Source organism: Panthera pardus, unplaced genomic scaffold, assembly GCF_024362965.1.
Source record: "Panthera pardus isolate Hobbes unplaced genomic scaffold, ASM2436296v1 HiC_scaffold_24, whole genome shotgun sequence".
Classification (NCBI taxonomy): domain Eukaryota; kingdom Metazoa; phylum Chordata; class Mammalia; order Carnivora; family Felidae; genus Panthera; species Panthera pardus.
The window spans coordinates 63664826-63670825 of record NW_026526810.1 but is presented as its reverse complement, the minus strand read 5'-3'; the positions used below and the strand labels follow the sequence as shown (position 1 = coordinate 63670825).

The 6000-nt window shown below is 40.3% G+C and overlaps 1 protein-coding gene across 1 annotated transcript; it reads right to left on the bottom strand.

Moving 5' to 3' along the window:
• Window positions 1-3353: 3353 nt before the first annotated feature.
• LOC109255643 (olfactory receptor 11H7) lies at window positions 3354-4310 on the bottom strand. The gene has a single exon (XM_019430468.2). The coding sequence runs from the start codon at window positions 4296-4298 to the stop codon at window positions 3354-3356; it is 945 nt and encodes a 314-aa protein (XP_019286013.2). The 5' UTR covers window positions 4299-4310.
• Window positions 4311-6000: the final 1690 nt, after the last annotated feature.

Sequence of the window (6000 nt, the reverse complement as noted above, 5' to 3'; positions counted from 1 at the left end):
CTACAAGTAAAGAAGAGGGTGGAGGCAGTGCTGATGGAAGAGCACATACAAAGAGAGAAATGACAGGAAGCCGAGGGGGGGGGTGGGGGGTGGGGGAGTGTGGGGGGGGTGGGGGGGGTGGATAAACATTGATTAGGCAAAGAGACTAAAAGGCTTAATCTAGAGAGAGAAAGGAAAATAAAGAAGGAGGCGGGGGGGGGGGGGGGGAAGAAACAAAGATAAAGTTACCCAGACAGAAACTATATGGCTTGATTATTCGAGAGAGAGAGAAAGGAGTGTGAAGAAGGAGGTGTAGAACATGTGTCAAGACAATGGATTAAATATGTTTGTTTAGACAGACCAATAACCAGAGTAACCAGCGGAGGGGAGGGAAGGGATAAGGAGGCGAAATGGGGCGGGGGGTGGGGGGGGGAGTGGAGAATATATCTATATATCCAGAATTGACCTAGAGTTAACCTGGGCAATGCTGCAGCGCTTGTAGGTAGTAGCTGTCCGCAGGGTCTGTGCCGTTCTGGCGGATACACAATTACCCAGTGCAAAAGGGTATGGTTTGGCATAATCTGAACCCACCTCCATTCTGGGTCCTGGGAGTGATCCCTGAGGCCCTATCTTGGTGGCGGTGGTGGTGGTGGTGGCGGTGGTGGGGCGGGGGAATGGTGATTCCCCAGTCTCTTCTCCACGGAGCCAGACCCGGTGGACTCAGTTTGAGTCGTCTTCACTGTGCAGCGGGAACACATGGGGCGGTCTTCCTACGCCAACTCCTCTCACCCTGCGCTGGGCTAGGATTCAAAGTCCGCTCAGTGCGCTCTAGCCCTGGGGAAGCGCCTCTCAGTGCCGCGCTTTGTCTGTGCAGCCACACTACAGGAGGATCGCCTTCTCCTACTGTGGACTGAGCCGGGGTGGTGGACACAGGCAGCCTTTGTCTTTTCCCACAGCACTCCAGGGAAACGGTGGCCTTATCCTCCTGCACACTGAGCCCTCAGCCCAGCCTCTGTGCCCAGGGATGGCAGACGCAGGCAGGTTCTGTGCTATTGCACAGCCCTCCAAGAGGGAACCACTTTCTCCAGCTGCCGACTGAGCCCCTGACCTGCAACCACACCCCAGCCTGGTTCCCCTCCTCCCCAGGTGTATGAACAGGGAGCCAGCTCCAGTCCGAAGTAAGCCCCGCAGTTAGAGATCGGATCCCTCTCAGTCTCAGTCCGAAGTCTTTCTCCTGTCCAGATATGGTCCTGCACTTCCCTAGCCTCTCTTTCTCTTTCCTTTGTCTCTCTGCAGAAGGGGGTCCCTCCCCTCCGTGCCCACGTGGCCTTTTTTTTTTTTTTTAATCTCCCCCAGTCTGCAGTTACCCACCTATCTTTTTTCCAGCTTTCCCATTTTCTTCCTAGCAGATTCAGTCTCTTTACCTCCCAGGCTCTGGTGTTCAAAGTCCTTTGGCTTTTACACTTCTTTGAGAGACGGGGGAGTATGAATTCCCCCTACTTCGCCACCATGTTGGCCCCTCCTCCTCCTTTCTTTAGATGCTTACTATAATTCAGTCAGTTATCATGCTACATGCTGGGGAAGAAACGATAAGATACTGTCCTTGTCCTAAAAGGGCTTATACTCTAGAGGAAGAGACAGATACATAATAGACTCACCTCAAAGAGTTTGTAAGTACAATGATGAAAAATTACCTGGTGTGTTTTATATGCATTATGAAGAGACATATAGTGCAACCTGGGAATGTTGGGAAGGCTTTCTGGTGGAAGTGATGTCTCAATTGAATCTTAACAGAAGAATAGGTGTTTGATAGGTATAGCTACATATTCAACATCTAATAAGTTGCAGTAGTAGGATATGTGTGAGCTATTTTATACAAAATACTTTCTCTTCCTAGAGCTAATGAATTCAGCTGAATCACTAAAATATTAGTGCTGAATTAAGGCCAAACTGTAGTGGATTGTTCAAATCTGTCATTAGTAGCTTCCCAAGTAGATTTTCTGATTCTGTTCCCACCTTTTTTAAGTTCCTGTACTCATCTTGAAGTATAGTGCTGTCCAGTTGCCCAAGAATACTTTCAAAAACATACCTTTTGGTCTTTAGGTGAAGGTTTTCTTCCTTCTTTAGGCTACAGCGTTTTAAAAACATTTGCATTTTAATTATTTAATTGATTGTTTTGGACTTAGTGGGATATAAACACCAAGAAACTTTATTTTTTCTCACCATTTCTACTTCACACACTTTCTGATGTTCTATTTGTTTCCATCTGTGGATAATATCACTGTGATAGCTTTTCTGGTTACTTTTAGTACTAATACAGGGTTCTCTTGTCCAGATATTGGAAATTGTAGTATAGTTTAAAAGCAAAATTTTAATCTTTTATCCAAATTAAAACTTATTTCTCAAGACTGTGTCTGACTCAGACTTGATGTACTTTTCCTCTGCCCTTTTATTCCTTTTCTCCCACATGACTACACTGCCTCTGGTTACTCTAGGTTTCAGGTGGGAGAAAAATAAAGGTGAAAAGCTTTTCCTTGAGTGGTATTGTTGCCCTATTGTTTGGCAGAAGTTTGTATGTTGATTTTTCTCTCATGGAGTGTTTCCTTTTTTGGTGGGGGCAGAGCTCCCTAAACTGTAGTTACCTGATGTATGTAGTGCTTCATTGATTGGCTACTTATGACTTCTTTCATCCCTGGATTCTGCTGACCCACTCCATATAGACTCACATTTGGGGTGGTCTTATTCTCCAAGTTGTGCTTTGGGGTGAAAACCCTTTCAAGATCGGTCCAAGTTGAAATGGCAAAAGGCATTTATGTGTTATATGCCTGGGTGGCTCAGTTGGTTGAGCATTTGACTCTTGATTTCAGCTCAGGTCATGATCTCATGATCATGGAATCAAGCCCCATGTTCAGCTTTGCACTGAGCATGGAGCCTGCTTGGGTTTCTCTTTCTCTCCTTCTCTCTCTGTCCCTCCTCTCCTTGCAAGTTCTCTCTCTCAAAATAAATAAATAAACACTAAAAAAATTTTTAAAATGAAGCACTATACAGCCTTGTAAGCAAATAACCAATTTGATTCATATCTCTTAACCAAGTTGTATGGACAGAGATTGTATACTGAAAAAATCAAAACCTTCCTGGAGGTAAATATTGAGATTTTTAAGAGTTATTTTTTTCTCTGTGTTGGATGGCAATCTCTTTCCATGGAAACAGATTCATGAAACTAAAAGCAAATCCAAATATGACTAAATACATGAATTTTATTTTGTACCACAGAACCATTATGGTTATGAATAAAGTCAAATCAGTTTGGATTGGAAGAAAAGAGTTACTGTTCCACTTTCAGAAAAAGAATCATTGTTTCTCACAAAACCTTTTCATGAGGGTTGGATGATTCTTATTCCACAAATGACCTGACGGAGGGCAAATTTCATTTCCCTGTTGCGTAAGCTATAGATGAGGGGGTTTAAGACTGGTGTCACTACAGAGTATATCAGTGTGATAATCTTATACATAGCAACTGAGTTGCCAGATGTAGGACTCACATACATCACCATTATGGTTCCATAGAATAGAGACACCACAACTAAGTGGGATCCACAGGTAGAGAAGGCCTTTTGCCGCCCAGCTGAAGAAGGAACCTGAAGCACAGCTCTGAGCACTAAGGCATAGGACCCAATAATGTACAAAATGGTGAGAATGATGATAAGAGAGCTCACAAAGTGGAATACATACTCTATGATTGGTGTGGGGGCACAGGACAATGCCATCAGTGGGTCCACATCACACAGGAAGTGATCAATAATGTTGGGACCACAAAAGGGTAGTTGAGAAATGAAGAAAATAGTAATTGCATGTCCAAGGAAACCAATGAGCCAACAAAGACACACCAGAATGACACAGAGCTTCCCAGTCATAATGGAGGGATAGTGCAGTGGACGGCAGATGGCCAGGTACCGATCATAGGCCATGACACAGAGGAAGAAGCACTCAGTCGTGCCCAGGGAAAAGAAGAAGTAGAATTGAGTGAAGCAGCCAGAGAATGATATGGTCTTAGTTTTGGAAAGAAAATTGACCAGCATGTTGGGGACTGTGCAGGTCACATACCAGATCTCTAGAAAGGAGAAGTTGGCCAGGAGCACATACATAGGTGTATGGAGTCGATGGTCCCACCTCACTGCACAAATGATGGCCATATTCCCAGTCAGAGTCAAGATGTAGACCAACAAAACCATTGAGAAAATGATGATCTGTATTTTCCAGGGACCAGGAAAACCCAACAAGACAAACTGTGTCACAGTAGATATCCCTGACTTATTCATGGCCCCCAGACTGTGGAGAGAAGACAGATAATGACAAGTCACTTTTCTGCTGAGTCATTTGAAACTTTTCTTAGGATAGGCAGTTTGATGCAGGAAAATGTACTGAATATTCTAAAACAAGTTTTGAATAAGTCCTGCTCTATTCTGAGTGAGCTCTTTGGCCCTGATTTTTTGTAAATGTACAATTCTAAGCTACTTGAACTTTCTTTATCAGTGGGCAAAATCAGTTAAATTTAATCTTTTTTAGATATAAAGAAATCTTGTGGTAGAAGCAAAAATGGTTTGTCTTATGTTTAATTTTTTTTCTGTGAAAACTGTTCATATATAGCAGTTAGTGCTATTCATTTCAAAATGTTCAGATATTCAGATAACAAATTCTTACAGCTACTTCCTATTTAAAGATGTTTACATTGCATTAAGGCTCATTTACAATTTGGTATTTATTCCTTTGTTTTTGTCAATAAAAAGTCACTATAATTCACTCCATAATGATTAATTTCATGTGATAAGTTATGCTTCATATGCATTTAAATCTATGTTATTAAAGATGAATATAACAGATACAATGTATTGGAGAAGAAAATTAAAATCACCAGGAGATTTTCTTGTAAAGCTCTACTTACTGCTGCTACAATTCTTCCTAAAGTTTATTATTTGGAAGATTTTTAAATAGAGTTAGTCTATTTAAAAAATACTCTCAATTTTCAAAATAATAGAAAAGAATCAAAGATGTATCAAAAATAATTATTTCCCATATTCCAAAATTTGACCTTATTCTCTTTACAACACCATCACCAAAGATACCTTTTTTAAGAATCAAATAATTCAGAGAAAAGAACACAATGATAGCTTTAACATATTAAAATCTCCAGAATTTTTTAACAAGATACTTCTTTGATAAGAGGAAAATTCTGCTTAAAAATAATTTTGATAGAAGTGGTGTATATAAAATATTTATAGTACTCACTGAGCATAATCAAATGGGAAAAATCCTTCTATTCAGTGAGATTATGTTAAGTGATATAAATATATTTATAATGAAACAGCTGTTGCAAGTTCACTAAATGAATAATGCATAAAGTGAACTATGAACCTATTCATCTAGAAGCAAACACAACCTTCCTATTGGACTGGTTAAGTCAAAGCAGGTTGTAGTCTTGTGGACAAGAAACCAAGAAGAGAAGGAAATCGAAAGATGGAGATAAATTCTTTTTAATTTTTTAAATTAAGATGATTATGAGGAAATAAACTTACCTGCATTGATCATAATTTTTGTTAAGGGTTGACTCAAAATAAAAATGCATGTGTTTGAGCTAGAGGCTACTTTTTTTTACATTAAAAAAAGACTTCACAGAAAAACTATTAGCTCTAGGGAAAGCATGGTAAATGAATTTCACAAATGGTTTCCAACATAATTATAAGAAGCATTTCCTAATAAATTCACCATTAAACCCTATGTGAATCTTAGTTGTTATACACACTGATATGATTTTACCCTTAAAAATTTTTTTTAATGCCACCTCTCCTGATGGTGGACATAAGTAATGAAATGAACAAAGAGGAGAGAACTGAGAGAGGAGACCAAAACAAAACAAAACAAAACAAAACAAATCCCTGTTTTCTCTTGGTTTCAGTCCCAGTGGATGGAGCTAGTTCCACACTGTTTTGTTCAAAATACCTGTGAAAGTCATACCATTCCTGG

Bases quoted from the DNA above. Each gene is read 5' to 3' on its own strand.
- LOC109255643 (XM_019430468.2), bottom strand. From the start codon at position 4,298: ATGAATAAGTCAGGGATATCTACTGTGACACAGTTTGTCTTGTTGGGT.